Source organism: Silurus aristotelis, assembly GCF_946808225.1.
Source record: "Silurus aristotelis genome assembly, chromosome: 14".
Classification (NCBI taxonomy): Eukaryota; Metazoa; Chordata; class Actinopteri; order Siluriformes; family Siluridae; genus Silurus; species Silurus aristotelis.
In genome coordinates this window covers 13,045,389-13,064,078 of record NC_139587.1, presented here as the reverse complement: position 1 = coordinate 13,064,078, position 18,690 = coordinate 13,045,389, and the positions used below count along the sequence as shown (strand labels likewise).

At 41.4% G+C, this 18,690-nt stretch overlaps 1 protein-coding gene across 2 annotated transcripts in view; it reads right to left on the bottom strand.

The window, feature by feature from the left end:
* Positions 1-2,107: 2,107 nt before the first annotated feature.
* tnmd (tenomodulin) overlaps positions 2,108-18,690 on the bottom strand; it is a 103,739-nt gene continuing 87,156 nt past the window's right edge. The window contains exons 7-9 of one of the 2 annotated variants that reach the window (XM_083560450.1): positions 15,875-16,034; positions 15,468-15,580; positions 2,108-2,753 (exon numbers count right to left, since the gene is read on the bottom strand). In XM_083560450.1, the coding sequence (XP_083416576.1) occupies positions 2,544-2,753; positions 15,468-15,580; positions 15,875-16,034 (483 nt within the window). In that variant the 3' untranslated portion in view covers positions 2,108-2,543. The remainder of the gene's footprint in view (positions 2,754-15,467; positions 15,581-15,874; positions 16,035-18,690) is intronic. The other variant, XM_083560451.1, reaches the window with a different exon arrangement.

Here is an 18,690-nt window from a genome sequence, read left to right as displayed (position 1 = left end):
CAAGATCTCACCTCGTGGGGTCTCAATGATCCTAAGGAAGGTGAGAAATCAGTCCAGAACTACACTGGAGGAGCTGGTCAATGACCCGAAAAGAGCTGGGACTACCGTTTCCAAGGTTACTGTTGGTAATACACTAAGACATCATGGTTTGAAATCATGCATTGCACGGAAGGTTCCCCTGCTTAAACCAGCACATGTCCAGGCACGTCTTAGGTTTGCCAATTACCATTTGGATGATCCAGAGGAGTCATGGGAGAGTCATGTGGTCAGAGGAGACCAAAAAAGAACTTTTGGGTCATAATTCCACTAAACGTGTTTGGAGGAAGAAGAATGATGAGTACCATCCCAAGAACACCATCCCTACTGTGAAGCATGGGGGTGATAGCATCATGCTTTGGGGGTGTTTTTCTACACATGGGACAGGGCGACTGCACTGTATTAAGGAGAGGATGACTGGGGCCATGTATTGCGAGATTTGGGAACAACCTCCTTCCCTCAGTTAGAGCATTGAAGATGGGTCGAGGCTGGGTCTTCCAACATGACAATGACCCGAAGCGCACAGCCAGGATAACCAAGGAGTGGCTCTGTAAGAAGCATATCAAGGTTCTGGCATGGCCTAGCCAGTCTCCAGACCTAAACCCAATAGAGAATCTTTGGAGGGAGCTCAAACTCCGTGTTTCTCAGCGACAGGCCAGAAACTTGACTGATCTAGAGAAGATCTGTGTGGAGGAGTGGGCCAAAATCCCTCCTGCAGTGTGTGCAAACCTGGTGAAAAACTACAGGAAACGTTTGACCTCTGTAATTGCAAACAAAGGCTACTGTACCAAATATTAACGTTGACTTTCTCAGGTGTTCAAATACTTATTTGCAGCTAAATCATACAAATAAATAGTTAAAAAATCATACATTGTGATTTCTGGATTTTTTTTTTTTAGATTATGTCTCTCACAGTGGACATGCACCTACGATAACAATTTCAGACCCCTCCATGATTTCTAAGTGGGAGAACTTGCAAAATAGCAAGGTGTTCAAATACTTATTTTACTTATATAATTTACTTATATACTTATACTTATATAATTGCACTGACTTGAGACAGGTGTGTCCTAATACAATCATAATGTAGTCATTAATACACAAGTCATCCATTACAACAAGATCCTGATCTTATAGAAGTCAGTGACACTGACAAAGGAGGCTTGTGAATTAAAGCCTGAATTAAGTCCTGAATTTATCCATTTTTTATTTGTATAGTTTAGATGTACATCTCATGTGCTTGCTGTTTTTGTGTGTTTTAAACATACAATATTGCATATGCAAAAGTGCAGTAATAGTAAACATCAGAATGATTTACACTAACTTTATATGAATAATAAAATAGGAAAAAATCTTAAAGTAATACAGGATAAGTGATCATTTAGACAGGCTTTTTAAAGCCACTATTTTGATCACTTATGGGTGGATTGCCCTGTGTGTTATTATAACATGTTCCTGGTTTAGTTTATTAATCCGGACTACACTGTGTAATGCTCCTACACTGAATGCTAGTAGCACATGTAACTGTGTTGCTCTAAATATAAAATGAGCAAAAACCATTTAGAACATAGTATCTTGAGTGGCAGACCTCTTGCTTTTCTCCCATAGAAAGTTCCCTGGTCCTAATGTTGGTCCTCAGAGCTCAAAAATAAGTGGACACTAAAAACTATTCAATAAAGCAATTAATCTAATGGGGTGAATATGGCAAACAAAATACATGTCAGTCAGATTTTTCAATATTTTTGGAAAAAATCTAGATGAAAATATCAGGAAATTAAAGCTGAATTTATTCATCTTTTGAGCTAAAACCCCAAATACCTTCATTGTATGGCAAGAACAAAATAATTGGCCTTGGTGTTCCAATAATTACAGAGAAGATTGTATTTAAACTGAATTTTCTGGAAAACGATAAGTGCAACAATAAAAAACACCAAAAAATGTTGATTTTTATTGCTCTTTGTATTTGGTTAAAATTCAAAAATGTAAAAAAAAATGGGATGCTTTTGAGACAGTTGTTTTTGTACTAGAGAAAAAGAGTAACAAAAGCAAAGGACCACAGTATCTGTGCAAGTTTTGCCTTGATTGAGTTTAATAAACTTTACTGCAATTATAGGTAAATCAATACAGTCTATGCAAGCTTATACAATGCCTTTCATCTAATATTGACTAGGACATAAACTAAACAGGGCCATTTAAGACAAAGTGAAAGCCATGCAGAAGATGCACCTTTATAGAGCACTCTATTGACACTTATGATTGATTTCTCAATAAAGAGCCATTGAGATTAAATTCCTCACAGGAACACAGATTTTTGAATGGTTGTTGCATTAACACAATATATTTCACCAAAATCATGCATTAGGAACATTAATATGATTACTTAATGCAAAGATTGAATATTAATATTGAGAATAATGATTAGAAAATTAGATAGAATAGACACACAGTGGAGTTCTATGTTTATCTTTAAGCAACACAGCACTATATTTATGTGGTACCTTGCTCTCTTACACTCTGCCCAGCATCCGTGCAATCCACCAGTTACATGGCATGACAATTTGACAGATGGCCCTGCCTCCTCTGTAAAAGTAAGGGTATGGCCAGTAGCCACCCAGTGGCTCATAGTAGCGACGACAGTAGCGATACCCTCGCCGGCAGTCCTGACAGCAGTAGCCCTGTTCCTCTAGGCTGCTGTCCAACTGAAGACCAATTTCACTCTGTAAAGGGTGATGAAATGGTAAAGAAGGGAGTCCAAAAACAAACACACAGACTATTGATGTTAACTAGTTTTGCAGGTGTTATGACTTTTTTTTAGAGTCTCAGGGCAATGGTATTGCTTTTAAACACATTACTTTTTTTATCTGTGACTTGACCACTGAGCCACCACAACTAACTCAACTTGCTTGCATTGATTCAATCCAGCATTTATGTTAATTCAGTGGTAGAAATTGTTGAATCAATGCAGCAGAGTTGCAGTGTTGCAGCCTAGTGTCTAAGACTTTGAATCAAACAGCAGATATTTGTGGGTTCAGATCTCAGTACCACCAGGATGTCATGAGGACATTCATATGAGTTGTATTCTGCATCAATCAAGTGAGCAAGTGTATTTACTCAATTTTGCTAAAATGTGTGACTGTTTAGTTGAGTGGACTTAAAAATATCATGTGAAGGACAAAAAATTATTTGATGCAGTCTCTGTCTGTGTTAGATACATGGCTTTGTTGTTGTTGTAGTTTAACACTGCAAAATCTAGGAATCTTCATAGGTGTTAAAAAAAGTACAGTGTTGTGTAAATCTTAAAAAAAAAAAAATAATAATAATAATAATAATAATAATAATAATAATTAAGTCATATATGTTTATAATTACCACTTTTTTTCAACCAACAATTAATTTTACAGAAAAAAGTATTTGTCTGCTTAAAATAACTTACCAGAAAATGAATCTATGATGTGTACCTCTCAGAGCCAATAATCTTTTACTATTTTTAATCTTTAAACTATTGCAATGGTGTCAGAGAACCACCAGCCATTCCATGCCCCATCAAGCTCTCACCCCTGCACTCTCTCTCTCTCTCTCTCTCCCCCCCACCCGCCACCGTCCAATCTACCGTGCTCTCACCCTAGATCGCCTGGACTTCTTGCTGCTTCCGTGCTTCCCTGTGCTCCTCATTACGCCCGCTTCAGTTAAGTTCTTTGTTCTTTGCACTCTACTTTCATAGTTTCCTTTGTTTGAATTTTGTGGGTACAATAAAACTACACTTTGTTTTACTCCAGGTTTCCACTGTCTGTTAATTCCTAACAAATGGGTTGTCATGCCAGATATTGACTTTGTTTAGTTTAATGGTGTGTAAAACTGCTTTTGGTGTAGTTTAATTAATTTAGAAAAATGGCAGAAACATATGAAGTAACAGGGAGAGATGGATTGCTACATTAACAATTTCTAGAGAAAAAGAAAAATATTTCTGAGGCTTTGTTAAATATTACAACTCTCTGCATGTAAAGTGATTAAATGTCAGTACTGGTTTATTCAGTTTATTGTTTTGAATTTATTAAAAGTATGTGGGCATTGTAAGTATTTACAAAAATTCATAAATAATGCACCATGTGTCTAAATATCTCACTGTTCTTATAGTGTAAAACCTCAGTTCCAGAAAAAAGGTTGAATGGTACATTTCCTCAGTTTAAATATTTGAGGTGTTTTCCATTATATTGTAAATAAAATATACATTCTCTTTTCATGTACATGTTATGATTCCCCCAAACCCAGCCATTATGGATGCACAAGCCAGTGCACTCTTAGGCCGGGTAAATGGGGAGGGTTGCGTTAGGAAGGGCATCCAGCGTAAAACATGTGCCAAATCAAATATGCGGATCACAAATGAGAATTTCATACCGGATCGGTCGAGGCCCGGGTTAACAACGACCGCCACAGGTATCGTTAGCCGACAGGGTACCGGTGGAAATTGGGCTACTGTTGGCCGAAGGAGGAGAAGGAGAGGAGGAAGATGTCTACAGAGACGGCAGGGAAAGGAGCAGTGCAGGAGAGTGGAGGTTCGGGTTGGTACTTTAAATGTTGGTACTATGACAGGTAAAGGGAGAGAGGTAGCTGATATGATGGAGAGGAGAAAGGTAGATATGCTGTGTGTTCAGGAGACCAAGTGGAAAGGGAGTATGGCCAGGAACATTGGAGGTGGGTTTAAACTGTTTTATCATGGTGTGGATGGAAAGAGAAATGGTGTAGGGGTGATTCTGAAGGTAGAGTACAGTAAGAGTGTAGTGAAGGTAAAGAGAGTTTCTGATAGGGTGATGATCGTGAAGGTGGAAGTTGAAGGGATGATGATAAATGTCATCAGTGCCTATGCTCCACAAGTTGGCTGTGAGATGGAGGAGAAGGAAAGATTCTGGAGTGAATTAGATGAATTGGTAGATGGTGTACCTAGGAAAGAACGATTGGTGATTGGGGCAGACTTTAATTGGCATGTAGGTGAAGGGAACAGAGGTGATGAGGAGGTGATGGGTAGGTATGGTTTTAAGGAGAGGAATGTGGAAGGGCAGATGGTGGTGGATTTTGTTAAAAGGATGGAAATGGCAGTGGTGAACACTTATTTTAAGAAGAAGGAGGATCATAGGGTGACGTATAAGAGTGGAGGAAGGTGCACACAGGTGGACTATGTGCTATGCAGGAGATGCAACCTAAAGGAGATTGGAGACTGTAAGGTGTTGGCAGGGGACAGTGTAGCTAGACAGCATCGGATGGTGGTCTGTAGGATGGTTTTGGAGGCGAAGAAGAAGAGGAGGAGAGTGAGGACTAAAAGAAGAATAAGATGGTGGAAACTGAAGGAGGAAGAGTGTAGTGTGAGGTTCAGGGAAGAGGTCAGACAGAGGCTCAGTGGTGTTAAGTATGTGTTGGATGATTGGGCAACTACTCCAGGAGTGATGAGGGAGGCAGCTAGAAAAGTACTTGGTGTAACATCTGGAAATAGAAAGCAAGACAAGGAGACGTGGTGGTGGAATGAGGAAGTGCAGGAGAGCATAAGGAGAAAGAGGTTGGCAAAACAGAAGTGGGATAGACAGAGTGATGAGAAAAGTAGGCAGGAGTACAAGGAGATGCGGCAGCAGGTTTAGAGGGATGTGGCGAAAGCCAAGGAAAAGGCATATGAGGAGCTGTATGAGAGGTTGGACACTAAGGAAGGAGAAAAGGATTTTTACTGATTGGCCAGGCAGAGGGACCGAGCTGGGAAGGATGTACTGCAAGTTAGAGCAGTAAAGGATGGAGAGGGAAATGTGTTGACCAGTGAGGAGAGTGTGTTGAGAAGGTGGAGGGAGTATTTTGAGCAGCTGATGAATGAGGAAAATCAGAGAGAGAGAAGGTCGGATAATGTGGAGTTGGTGAAGCAGGAAGTGGATAGGATTAGTAAGGAGAAAGTGAGAGCAGCGATTAAGAGGATGAAGAGTGGAAAGTCGGTTGGACCAGATGACATACCGGTAGAAGCGTGGAGATGTTTAGGAGAGATGGCAGTGGAGTTTTTGACCAGATTGTTTAACAGTATTTTGGAAGGTGAGAAGATGCCTGAGGAATGGAGAACAAGTGTGCTGGTACCGATCTTTAAGCATAAAGGAGATGTGCAGTCTTGCAGTAACTACAGGGGAATTAAGTTGATCAGTCACACCATGAAGTTATGGGAACGAGTAGTGGAATCCAGGCTGAGAGAAGAGGTGACCATCTGTGAGCAACAGTATGGTTTCATGCCGAGGAAGAGCACCACAGATGCCTTATTTGCATTAAGAATGTTTATGGAGAAGTGTAGAGAAGGACAGAAAGAATTGCATTGTGTATTTGTGGATTTAGAGAAGGCGTACGACAGGGTGCCAAGAGAGGAGTTGTGGTATTGTATGAGGAAGTCAGGTGTGTCAGAGAAGTATGTGAGGGTGGTGCAGGACATGTATGAGGACAGTGTGACGGCAGTGAAGTGTGCAGTAGGAACGACAGACTGGTTCAGGGTGAAGGTTGGACTGCATCAAGGATCGGCCCTGAGCCCTTTCCTGTTTGCAGTGGTGATGGACAGGTTGACAGACGAGGTCAGACAGGAGTCTCCCTGGACTATGATGTTTGTGGATGATATTGTGATTTGTTGTGAGAGTAGGGAGCAGGTTGAGAAGAGCCTGGAGAGGTGGAGATATGCGCTGGAGAGAAGGGGAATGAAACTCATTAGGAGTAAGACAGAATGCATGTGTGTGAATGAGAGGTAGGGCAGTGGAGTTGTGCGGTTGCAGGGAGAAGAGCTGGAGAAGGTGGAGGAATTCAGGTACGTGGGGTCAACAGTGCAAAGTAATGGAGAGTGTGTTAGAGAAGTGAAGAAAAGAGTACAGGCAGGGTGGAGTAGGTGGAAAAGAGTGACAGGAGTGATTTGTGATAGTAGGGTATCTGCAAAAATGAAAGGGAAAGTTGTATGGATTAGAGACAGTGGCATTGAGTAAAAGACAGGAGGTGGAGCTGGAGGTAGCAGAGCTGGAGATGTTGAGGTTTTCGTTGGGAGTGACGAGGATGGATAAGATTAGAAATGAGTTTATTAGAGGGACAGCGCATGTAGGATGTTTTGGTGAAAAGGTAAGGGAGGCGAGATTGAGATGGTTTGGACATGTGCAGAGGAGGGACATGAATTATATTGGTTGAAGAATGCTGAGGATGGAGCCACCAGGTAGGAGGAAAAGAGGAAGGCCAAGGAGGAGGTTCATGGATGTGGTAAGGGGAAGACATGCAGGTAGTTGGTGTAAAAGAGGCAGATGTAGAGGACAGGGTGGTATGGAGACAGATGATCCGCTGTGGCGACCCCTAAAGGGAGCAGCCGAAAGAAGAAGAAGAAGAAGAAGTTATGATTTCCCCAACTTTTGGAAGGATGAATTGAATTCGGGTTGTAAAACAAAAAGAATTTTAAGAATATTATAGAAATCTATTGTATTATGTGGAGGGTAAATCATGTTCAAATCAGATGATCATTTTAAGACTGTGTGTTAAATTCACATAACTGTATTATTGTATATAAACATATGGAATTCTATTTAAAAGTTTTAGGTACATGTAATAATCTAAGGCAAAGATGCCATCTAATGTTATATAAACAATGTTTATACATTTTTGTAAATAAAAAAAAATCTTTATCACATGTAGTAATAATAATAATAATAATAATAATAATAATAATAATAAGTTTAATTTATATAGCGCCTTTCCCAAGCTCAAGGATGCTTTACAAGGTACAATAGTTAATATTGAGGACAGACGGTATCTAGGAATACATAAAAGTTCAGAATTTGAAGACTGGAGTGATCGTGAAGGAACATAGGATGAGAGAAGATCGGAAAGATAGGGTGGGGAAAGAACATTTAGTGCCTTATAAGTGAGCAGTATGATTTTATATTTTATGCGAGATGAGACTGGCAGCCAGTGAAGATCAAATAATATAGGGGTAATGTGGGCAGATTTTTTATTGGAGGTTAACATTCTGGCAGCCGAGTTTTGTATGTACTGTAAACGTGAGATTGAGTGAGCTGATAGACCAGAGAAGAGTGAATTGCAGTAGTCAAGACGGGACGTAATCAGAGCATGCACTAATGTTTCAGCGTCATTTCTGCAGATAAAAGGTCGCAGTTTGACAATTCGTTTTAAATGAAAAAAAGACATTTTAGAGAGGCTGCGAATATGGGCATCAAAGGATAGTGAGGGGTCGAATATGATACCTAAGTTTCTAACAATAGCTGAGGGGAAAATCGTAGTAGCATCCAGATCAAGACTAAAGTCCACAGATTTGTTTTTTATTAGAGATGAGGGACCAGTTATCAGAATGTCGGTTTTACCCAGATTCAGGCTAAGAAAATTTGAGTGTAGCCATTGTTTTAACTCGCTAACACAAGAGGAGATTGAGGATTTTACATTAGGAGAATCTGGTTGACAAGCAGTATATAACTGAATATTATTAGCATAACAATGATAACTAAAACCATGTCGACGAATTATGTTGCCAAGCGGCTGAATGTACAGAATAAATAGTAGTGGGCCAAGAACAGAGCCCTGTGGGACACCCTGTTTAAGTAAGACAGTAGGAGATTTGGAATTGTGTATGGAGATGTGATATTGCCTGCCCGTTAGATAAGAGGAAAACCAGGATAGTGCAGAGCCTGATATGCCAAATTCTGCTAAGCGGGAAAGTAAGATCTTATGACAGACAGTATCAAAGGCAGAGCTAAGGTCTAATAACAGAAGTATAAAGAGACTACCTGAGTCTCCAATGAGTAAAAGATCATTAACAACCTTTACTAGCGCAGTCTCCATGCTATGCTGTTGGCGGAAGCCAGATTGAAAAATATTGTAGAGGTTGTTACCAGCTACGAATGACTGCAGTTTAGAGGCCACAGCCTTTTCCATGATCTTTGATAAAAATGGCAGGTTGGAAATAGGGTGGTAGTTGGATAAGTCTGCCGGGTCCAGATTAGTCTTTTTGAGCATGGGAGTAACAGCAGCAGTCTTAAGTGACACAGGTACAGTAGAGGAGATAAATTACATATTAATGAGGTGGGAGATGGGGGCAGAAATCGCCGATGTACAGTCTTTTAGCAGGAAAGTAGGTGCAGGATCAAGAGTGCATGATGAGGAGTTAGATTTTTGTATTAACTCAGTGATTAAAGAGGAATTGGTTAAGGCTAGGGTTGTCATAGAAATATTAGATTGAGATTTAATATGCACATCGGTAGTTGGTTCCTCACCAAATGTCGCATACAGAGTATCTAGCTTACCCTGAAAATGGTTCAGGAAAGAGCAGCACATAACCATGGATTCAGAGTCACTAAGGCTGTGCTTTGGTGCTTGAGTCAGTTTATTAATTGTGCTAAATAACATTTTGGGCCTATTGCTTGCTTTGTTAATGATGCTGGAGATATAGGAAGAGCGGGCTGTATTTAAGGCCAATTTATATTGCTGAAGGCATTCAGCGTATATAAGAAAATGGCCGGTTGAACCAGTTTTCCTGAACAGACGTTCATGTTGTCTACATTTTACTTTCAAACCTCGAAGCTCTGCATTGAACCAAGGGGAGGAATGGGACATAGGAACAGACCTAATCTTAGTTGGGGCAAACTCATCCAACAATTTTTCAACAGTACAGCAATACTTGTCATAAATCATAGATGGGCAGGTTAAATTTCGCACATCAGAAAGAGCAGAGGAGGCAACAGAATCACAAAAGGAGCTAGTGTCAACAGTATTTAAATGACGATAATGTATGGTTATATTTTTTATGTGATTGACTGGACAGATAGATGTAAAATCAAAGGAGATGACTCTATGGTCAGAAAGATGGGTAGCTAAACTGTACATAAGTATTCAGACTGTTTGCAACCACACTTGAAAATTAGCCTACGTGCCTCCCATTTTACTTGATTGTTGCTGATATTTTGTACACATTGACTGTAGTCTACCTGTGGAAAGGTTTATTAATTGATTTGGAAAGGCATACACCTCTCCATAGAGGGCCTCACAGCTGACAATGCATATCAGACCTAATTACTTGCAGGAGCTTAGAGACAGGATTGTTGCGCGGCACAGATCTGGAGAAAGTCACAAAACATTGCTGCTGTATTATAGAATCCTTAAATACAAGAAGTGTGGCACAACCAGGACTCTTTCAAGAGCTGCACCACTGCACTCAAGGCCTCAGTCTGTGTCAAACGTTCCCGTCCATACATGACCTTAAGCACACAGCCAAGACAGTACAGGAGTACAAACGCTTTGAATGTCCTAGAGTGGCCCAGCCAGAGACCTGACCCTTTTGAATATCTCTGGAGAGAACTGAAAGAAATTCCAGAATCCAGGTGTGCAAAGCTTTAAGCATTATACCCAAAAAGACTTGAGGCTGTAATTCTTGCCAAAGGGTGCTTCAACTAAGTACTGAGTATAGGGTCTGAATCCTTATGTACATTTAACCTTCCAGGTTTTCTAGACTTCTAGATTTCTAGAATTCTGTTTTATGGGTGTAGATTAATGAGGAAAAAAAAAACATTAATGATTGTAATATCGTTACATTAATTCTTTACACATTAATTCTTACCTAAAACTAGCTTAAAACCATTAAAGATCAATATTAGGAAACAACTGATCTAAATCAAATCAGATAATTTAATTAAAATTCCATCACTACAAAACTGTGTTTAAACCAAACAAAGGCACCAACACATCTGAATTGTTATAATATAATTAAATGGACACATTTTGTTGAAAGAAGGCCTGTTAAATGAGGAAAGATCCTAACTGGGCTTCCTGTTGGTCTTGTTAGCTTGCAGCACCTGTACTTACATGTAGTGGATTGATTATTGTTAAAGCTTTCAAGTCAGACAACCAGTGCCAGCATAGTCTAAGATAGTTTTTCACACAGGAGCTAATGATATACACCTTCGACAGTCAGAGGTTACTAAGAGAAATATTATAGAGGTGTGTAAATTAGCGAAGGCAATGTCCGATGCTGTAATATGCTCTGGCCCCATCCCAATACGACGTGGCGATGTAGCCTACAGCAGGTTATGGTCGCTGAACTGCTGGATGTCCGAGTGGTGCTCCAAAAATAATGTGGGCTTCATTAATAATTGGAGCATTTTTGAGGGCTGGCCTGTTGGGGCGGGACGGTGTCCATCCCACTCGGGAAGGTGCTGCTCTCATTTCTTGTAGTATAGGTCATAGTCTCAGAACAGCACTAGTTAACAAGTGACTGTCGGAACTCAGAGCCCGTCTCTGAGGCGACACATCGAGGGTGGATTCTTTTGTTCAGAAGATTCCCAATAATGCTCAGCCAGCTCTAGAAAAACTTAAATATAATAGACACAAACTGCCAATGAAGGATCCTCAGTCTCAGATGAGTAAAATCAAACTTCTTTATTCCATACACGTTCCAATGAGCTCAATAGAAGATGGGTACCTCACATCAAAATGAACAGCACATCAAAAATGATAGAGCACGCCAAAGTGAGGAAGTACAAGTACTGTCTGTTTCACGCTTGTAGTTATACTCTGTAGCCACCGTATCTTTCTATTTTTTCAAATTTCTTCACCTTGAGTAATTCCCCTTATTTTCCGATCTTGCCCTCTTTTTTTCAATTCCCCTTATCTTTGACCTTGGTGCTTATTCCTCCAAACAACACCATATTTGGAGTTCCTGTTTTTTACCAATTCCCCTTATATTCAGCCTTTTCCTTGATTTTATATAAAAAAAAAATAATTGAGTATAAAGCCCTTATTTTTCTGGATCCAACCATACGCTGTTTTCAGTCCTCCAAGTGTGAACACCATTTTTGCGGCCTATTTTGTCTTCCTGCACCTGCAATGGGTAAGTGTTATGCTTTACTCTTTTTATAATGCTGTTTGCTATTCTACATTTATTGAATTGAGTAATCTCAGTGTATTAGATTGTCTGTATACATGTGCTTGATTATATTATTTTATTTGATAGCTGCAAGTGCCCAGGTTATATTTTAATTGTGCATTCTGAACTGATTGTTTCATAGTATATAGAATTTTCTCTTGAATGTGTGTTATCCTTTGCCTACACCTAGCAGTCACCGTGATGTTACCCTGTCTAACATCTTATCTCTGTTGGTCTCTTTTGCTCAGCTCCGCCACGCAAACGTTCTGGAATATCTCCAATAGGTCTTCTTCGCAGACAATACCGCCAGTTCCAGCTCTCCTCACTTGCTGCTGAGCTTGCTCATTTCCTTGAACAACTCTCTGGCCTAACTGTTCCAGCGAATCCCTATCTGCCTCCTCGCATAGTGCAGACATGGGCACACAGACCTCTCCTGATCTCTCTGCTACCCGCTATCGAGCTTATGATGACAACTGCAGTGAAGGCTCCTGTCCCCCACCGTTTTCTCCCTATCCCTCACACTGGTCTCCCAATGATTATTCCCCTACATCTCCTGCGCCAAACCAACGTGCTCCTGTGCCTTCACCTACTCTGATTTTCTCATGGAATTTGCAGATTTCATCACAAATTTAGCTACTTCTCTAGACAAAGCATTAATTGTTGGTGATTTTAACATTCATTTTGATAATCAGGAAAAATTGATATACATATAAAATATTATTAAATTATTTTATCATATTATATCATATTATATAATTAATATAATTGCCAAAGAAGGACCTATTTTTTTGTAGGATGATCATAGAACAGCTAAATGAAAGCTGTGCAAAAGGTATATTGGGTAGAATTAATGCTTCCTGGTCTACTCCACTATAATCATGAGTGCATGCTAGGGTTGAGTGCCATGCCTTTGATCAGCAACTACACTGAGATGGAGTCAGAGAAGGGCCACTTAATTCTAAAGCACTGCACAAGCAGATAGTGCCCTCTACACGACTCTGTTTCATCTGACTGCATTTTAATCTCTAGTAGCCAAAGACTCTTCTGAGACAATGCAGTTCTATTTGTCTGATTAAAACACTATTGCACAACCAGTTAATACCACTGACCTAAAAGGGAAATATAGTGCAAATAATACTATTTGTCATGCTGATCTAAGTATAATTTACATTTCATGTAACCCAAGCAATTAAAATGACCATTGCTTTTATAGTCATACAACAACCTTTTCATCTTTCTATACAGTGGAGTCTTTGCGATTAGTGTCACAGATAAATAGTCTGACAACTGTATTATTTTGACCATTAAAAAAAAGTATGAGAAACCATGCTGATCCCCTTTCAGTTTGATTTGTATTACTCTTTTAAATCCATGTAAGCAATTACTGATACTCATAATGTAAGGTTGGATTCTGTAGTGCAGAGCTATAATTCATTTTACAGGATGAGCATGAAATGCTGTCAATTCACCAGTGATTATTTTATCGGGTACACAGAAAGCCTGAGAGTACATATCACTGTAAAATATAATAAAATATGATCAAACACAATTAACAGTGCTTTTTTATTTACTGTAAAACAAAAGATAAATCACACCAAATTTTGAAAACACATCAATCACATCATACTTGAAGCTTTGCTTTATAGATGGCACTGTTCTGATGTGAAATGCAAAAGAAAAACTTACCTGTCACAATTAAACAAATTCATTATACTAGAATGCCATTAATATAGATATTCTGTCAGTAAAGGTAAAGAGAGGGACAACATTTTTTTGTATTTTATATGATCCAGACAAAAGCAAAATAATGGCATTTAACAAAAACAATGCATTTTTATTTGTTTCATTCTGTCAGGGTTTATCTTGCTATCATTTATTAACAGACAACATTACTGCATACAGTTAAATTAAACATCTCTTAAACATACCTTTAACACATTTTATATGTCAAGACTAATTAACATTTTAAATACATGACACTCAGTTGCTCCTGCGTACTAAATAATGCATGCATTTATGCCTGAAACAATTAGTTCTGCTGCATGTAAGTTTTAAAAATATGCCCTAAAAGGAACACTGAGCTGTCTAGTGCTTTTACAAATTGCTCCTTGATAAAGCAGTGCATACCCATCAGCCTAACCATTCTTATACCAGGACAAATGTTTAGCACAGTGTTATTTGGACACTGATGTACAAACCAGAGTAAATAAGAGAATTCACCTGACACAGCAACAAGCTCCATCATATACTCAGAATTTTGAAGGTTGATCAGGCTCAAACTAACTCATCAATGACTTATTCTGGGAATTTAGGTCAAGGACCTTAATGCAATTTCCTCTAAGCTGTTGGATGATAGTTTCTTGTGTGAAAGTTATCCAGGGCTGTGCTGACATGAAACACATCAGCATGACAGAAGTGAGAAAGGTCAGCCTCATATGTCTTGAGCCATCTGTCACAGAATCTTTGATGATTATTTATAAATTTTGTGTGATGGTTATAGGATTTACTGCATGAAAATGATCCTGCCTAAGGCTAATAATAATAATAATAAAAAAAAGGGTAGATTGAAGGTTTTTTTCAATTGGTACTGACATTACTATAGCCACCATTAACATAGAGCCATATCCTCACCAGTGGAATTTGTTATCATCCTGTCCACAATCATAAACCTAGTCTTGAATGTGCCTTGCCTGGAATTTATTACAAAGCTGATTGAAGTAGATGTATTTCAAACATGGAAGAGGTTTCATCTCTGAGTTAACTTCACTTAAGCCAAACACTGTAGCTCTGGCAATTAGATGAGGCAACTAGGTAAAGCATTCCTGGTCCTCTGAAGATAAATGTGCCTGTTTTTAAGGTTCTTTCTTGTTACACTCCATCTTGTTTCTAGTCTCAGAACAGACATTAGACAGTAGTTAGGGGGCTATTTCAAAGCATTTATATACGTAAAATGACTAAAGGAAAGGGTTATTTAATGATTGAATGTCTGCTTTGCCTTTGAGGAAGAAAAATGTAATTCAATTTGTCTAGCCCAGTTAATTAAAGAATGCTTAATAAATATTAAGATCTATTCATTAATGAGTAATCTTGGAAGGCAATCTTTGTACATTTCATGGTGCAATATAGGAAATGAAAGGCAAGGCAAGAAAGGCTCATGCAAAGGCTTTAGGGAACTGTGCTGACTTTGAAGGCTAAATATCCTCTTCTATTACTGCTAGACACTATGGGAAGAAACTGGCCTAGTTTAAATCATATATATATATATATATATATATATATATATATATATATATATATATATATATATATATATATAATATAATATAATATAATATAAAAAGAGAGAGAGAGAGAGAGAGAGGAGAGAGCGAGAGCAAAGCTGATGCCCTGTGGTCGACACAGAATGTTTGAAATAGGAAAGTCCAGTTAATGACCAATATATGAAAAAAAAAAAATCAGGAATAGCCAATTCAGTGTTTTGAGCATGTCTCTTCAAATGTCTCTCTTGAAAGCTCATACTTACATAGTCGTTTACTGGCAATTCATCCATGATGTCCCTGACCTGGCGTACTGCATGAGCCTGTGCTTCTACAGTGCCTTGCAATTTTACCTTGTTGATATCACTGAATGTTGCATCTGGAACAGAAAGAGACAGGTTTAGGTATGTGAAAACAACTAAATCCACCTTCCAGTAATCTTCCTATGGTAGACTTAATAGTGAGTTTATTGTTTCCATGTGAGATAATATTAACTGAAACATGGAAACACCATGGAAAAAGAGAGACGAGAGAATCTGCCTTAAACGTCTGTTCACTGTTTACGTTTACTTGTTACAAGGTCTTATACAACTAGGTTTTCTACTGGTTTGGAATGTATGACACAGAGCACAATTAAGTGGAAACTAGTCCAGAACTCCTCGATTAAAAGTACCTCTAAAAGGAGACAGGTGCATCCAGTGGATGGGCAGCTCTTGGCAGATTTCCCAGATCTTGGAGTTTTGCAAAAATTCTCTGTTATTGATAGGCTGCTTAGCAGGTATCCACACATAAGAGTCCACCACCTGCATAGTCACCTCTCCTGGCTCACCACCCTGCAGACAGGACATAAATTACATTTATTTTTCAGTCTCTCTTCATAGGCCCGACTTGGATGCACTTGTAAAAAGAACTTTATTATACATTAAATATACTAATTACCAGCAATGCCTTCAATATACCATTTATTCATATGACTTTAAAACTATATACATTTTTTTCAGAACTAAAATTGTTTTGGAGAATAAAACACTTTCCTACCCTCTTTTCTGATATCTAATTGTGTTCTAAAATATATTTTTTTAATTTATATTAATTATCTGGGCGACGGGTCAGACTAAGAGCGGTTTAAAACCCCTTATGAGAGATACTACATCAGGGACCGTGACGTCGCCCGGTATGGCGCAGCCGGGGCCCCACCCTGGAGCCAGGCCCGGGGTTGGGGCTCGTATGCGAGCGCCTGGTGGCCGGGCCTTCCCCCACAGGGTCCGGCCGGGCTCAGCCCGAAGGAGCGACGTGGGGCCGCCTTCCAGTGGGCTCACCACCTGCAGGAGGGACCGTAAGGGGCCGGTGCTAAGAGGATCGGGCAGCAGTCGAAGGTGGAGGCCTCGACAACCCGATCCCTGGACACGGAAGCTAGCTCTAGGGACGTGGAATGTCACCTCGCTGGCGGGGAAGGAGCCTGAGATTGTGCGTGAGGTTGAGAGGTTCCGACTAGAGATAGTCGGGATCACCTCTACGCACGGCCTGGGCTCTGGAACCACACTCCTCGAGAGAGGATGGACTCTTTACAACTCTGGAGCTGCCCATGGTGAAAGGCGTCGGGCTGGTGTGGGTTTGCTTATAGCCCCCCAGCTCAGCCGCCATGTGTTGGAGTTTACCCCGGTGAACGAGAGGGTCGTTTCCCTGCGCCTACGGGTCGGGGATAGGTCTCTCACTGTCGTGTGTGCCTACGGGCCAAACGGCAGTATAGAGTACCCGGCCTTCTTGGGGTCTCTGGGAGGGGTGCTGGACAGTGCTCCGACTGGGGACTCCGTCGTTCTACTAGGAGACTTCAATGCACACGTGGGCAGCGACAGTGACACCTGGAGGGGCGTGATTGGGAGGAACGGCCCCCCTGATCTGAACCCGAGCGGTGTTCAGTTATTGGACTTCTGTGCTAGTTACAGTTTGTCCATAACGAACACCATGTTCAAGCATAAGGGTGTCCATCAGTACACGTGGCACCAGGACACCCTAGGCCGTAGGTCGATGATCGACTTTGTGGTCGTTTCATCTGACCTGCGGCCGTATGTCTTGGACACTCGGGTAAAGAGAGGGGCGGAGCTGTCAACTGATCACCACCTGGTGGTGAGTTGGATCCGATGGCGGGGGAGAAAGCTGGACAGACTCGGCAGACCCAAGCGTACCGTGAGGGTCTGCTGGGAACGTTTGGCCGAGCCTCCTGTCAGAGAGATCTTCAACTCCCACCTCCGGCGGAGCTTTGACCAGATCCCGAGGGAGGCCAGAGATATTGAGTCCGAGTGGACCATGTTCTCCACCTCCATTGTCGAAGCGGCCGCTCGGAGCTGTGGCAGTAAGGTCTCCGGTGCCTGTCGAGGCGGCAATCCCCGAACCCGGTGGTGGAAACCGGAAGTAAGGGATGCCGTCAAGCTGAAGAAGGAGTCCTACCTGGCCTGGTTGGCTTGTGGGACTCCTGAGGCAGCTGGCGGGTACCGGCAGGCCAAGCGAACTGCAGCCCGGGTGGTTATCGAGGCAAAAACTCGGGCCTGGGAGGAGTTCGGTGAGGCCATGGAGAAGGACTATCAGCTGGCCTCGAAGAGATTCTGGCAAACCGTCCGGCGCCTCAGGAGGGGAAAGCAGTGCCCCACCAATGCTGTTTACAGTAGAGGTGGGGAGCTGTTGACCTCAACTGGGGATGTCGTTGGACGGTGGAAGGAATACTTCGAGGATCTCCTCAATCCCGCCGTCACGTCTTCCATTGAGGAAGCAGAGGCTGAGGGCTCAGAGGCGGACTCGTCCATCACCCAAGCTGAAGTCACCGAGGTAGTAAAGAAACTCCTCGGTGGCAGGGCACCGGGGGTGGATGAAATCCGCCCTGAGTACCTCAAGTCTCTGGATGTTGTGGGGCTGTCTTGGCTGACACGCCTCTGCAGCATCGCGTGGCGGTCGGGGACAGTGCCTCTGGAATGCAGACCGGGGTGGTCCCTCTTTTTAAGAAGGGGGACCGGAGGGTGTGTTCCAACTATAGGGAGATCACAATTCTCAGCCTACCTGGGAAAGTCTATGCCAGGGTACTGGAGAGGAGAATACGGCCGATAGTAGAACCTCGGATTCAGGAGGAACAATGTGGTTTTCGTCCAGGCCGTGGAACACTGGACCAGCTCTATACCCTCTACAGGGTGCTGGAGGGTTCATGGGAGTTTGCCCAACCAGTCCACATGTGCTTTGAGGATTTGGAAAAGGCATTCAACTGTGTCCCTCGCGGCGGCCTGTGGAGGGTGCTCCGGGAGTATGGGGTCGGGGGCCCTTTACTAAGGGCTGTCCGGTCCCTGTATGACCGAAGCAGGAGCTTGGTTCGCATTGCCGGCAGTAAGTCAGACTTGTTCCCGGTGCATGTTGGACTCCGGCAGGGCTGCCCTTTGTCACCGGTTCTGTTCATAATTTTTATGGACAGAATTTCTAGGCGCAGCCAGGGGTCGGAGGGTGTCC